General features: G+C 69.8%; 1 protein-coding gene across 1 annotated transcript in view; it reads left to right on the forward strand.

The window, feature by feature from the left end:
• Positions 1 to 328, forward strand: part of LOC119594536 — a gene marked incomplete in the record, with an annotated part of 9,371 nt that overhangs the window by 3,884 nt on the left and 5,159 nt on the right. The window contains 1 exon segment of the mRNA XM_037943568.1: positions 80 to 328. Coding sequence (XP_037799496.1) covers positions 152 to 328 — 177 coding nt within the window.

A 328-nucleotide genomic window follows, 5' to 3' on the forward strand; every position in this document is an offset into this window, starting at 1 on the left:
GACCGGCTTTCATCCAGATTCACTAATGCCTCCACACGAGATGCAAATAAGCCTAAACCCGCGCCCATGACCGCCCCAGAATGCAGGCCGGGCCGGCGGCGGCGGGCGAGCGAAGGCGCGTGGGCGTGCGAGGGCCGCGCGGGCGTGAGACATGGCGTGGCGGTCACCTGCGAGCCTGTCCCGGTGGGCGGCGAGGGCGGTGGTGGCCGGCGTCGTCAGGGAAACGGAGCACCGTCTGCGTGGCTGCCTCGCCCTCGTGCCGGCGGAGCTCCTGATAGCGAGGGCGACCGCTGGGCTCCTCCTCAGGAACAGGGATTCAGGAGACAGC

Source organism: Penaeus monodon, chromosome 34 (assembly GCF_015228065.2).
Source record: "Penaeus monodon isolate SGIC_2016 chromosome 34, NSTDA_Pmon_1, whole genome shotgun sequence".
Taxonomy (NCBI): Eukaryota; Metazoa; Arthropoda; class Malacostraca; order Decapoda; family Penaeidae; genus Penaeus; species Penaeus monodon.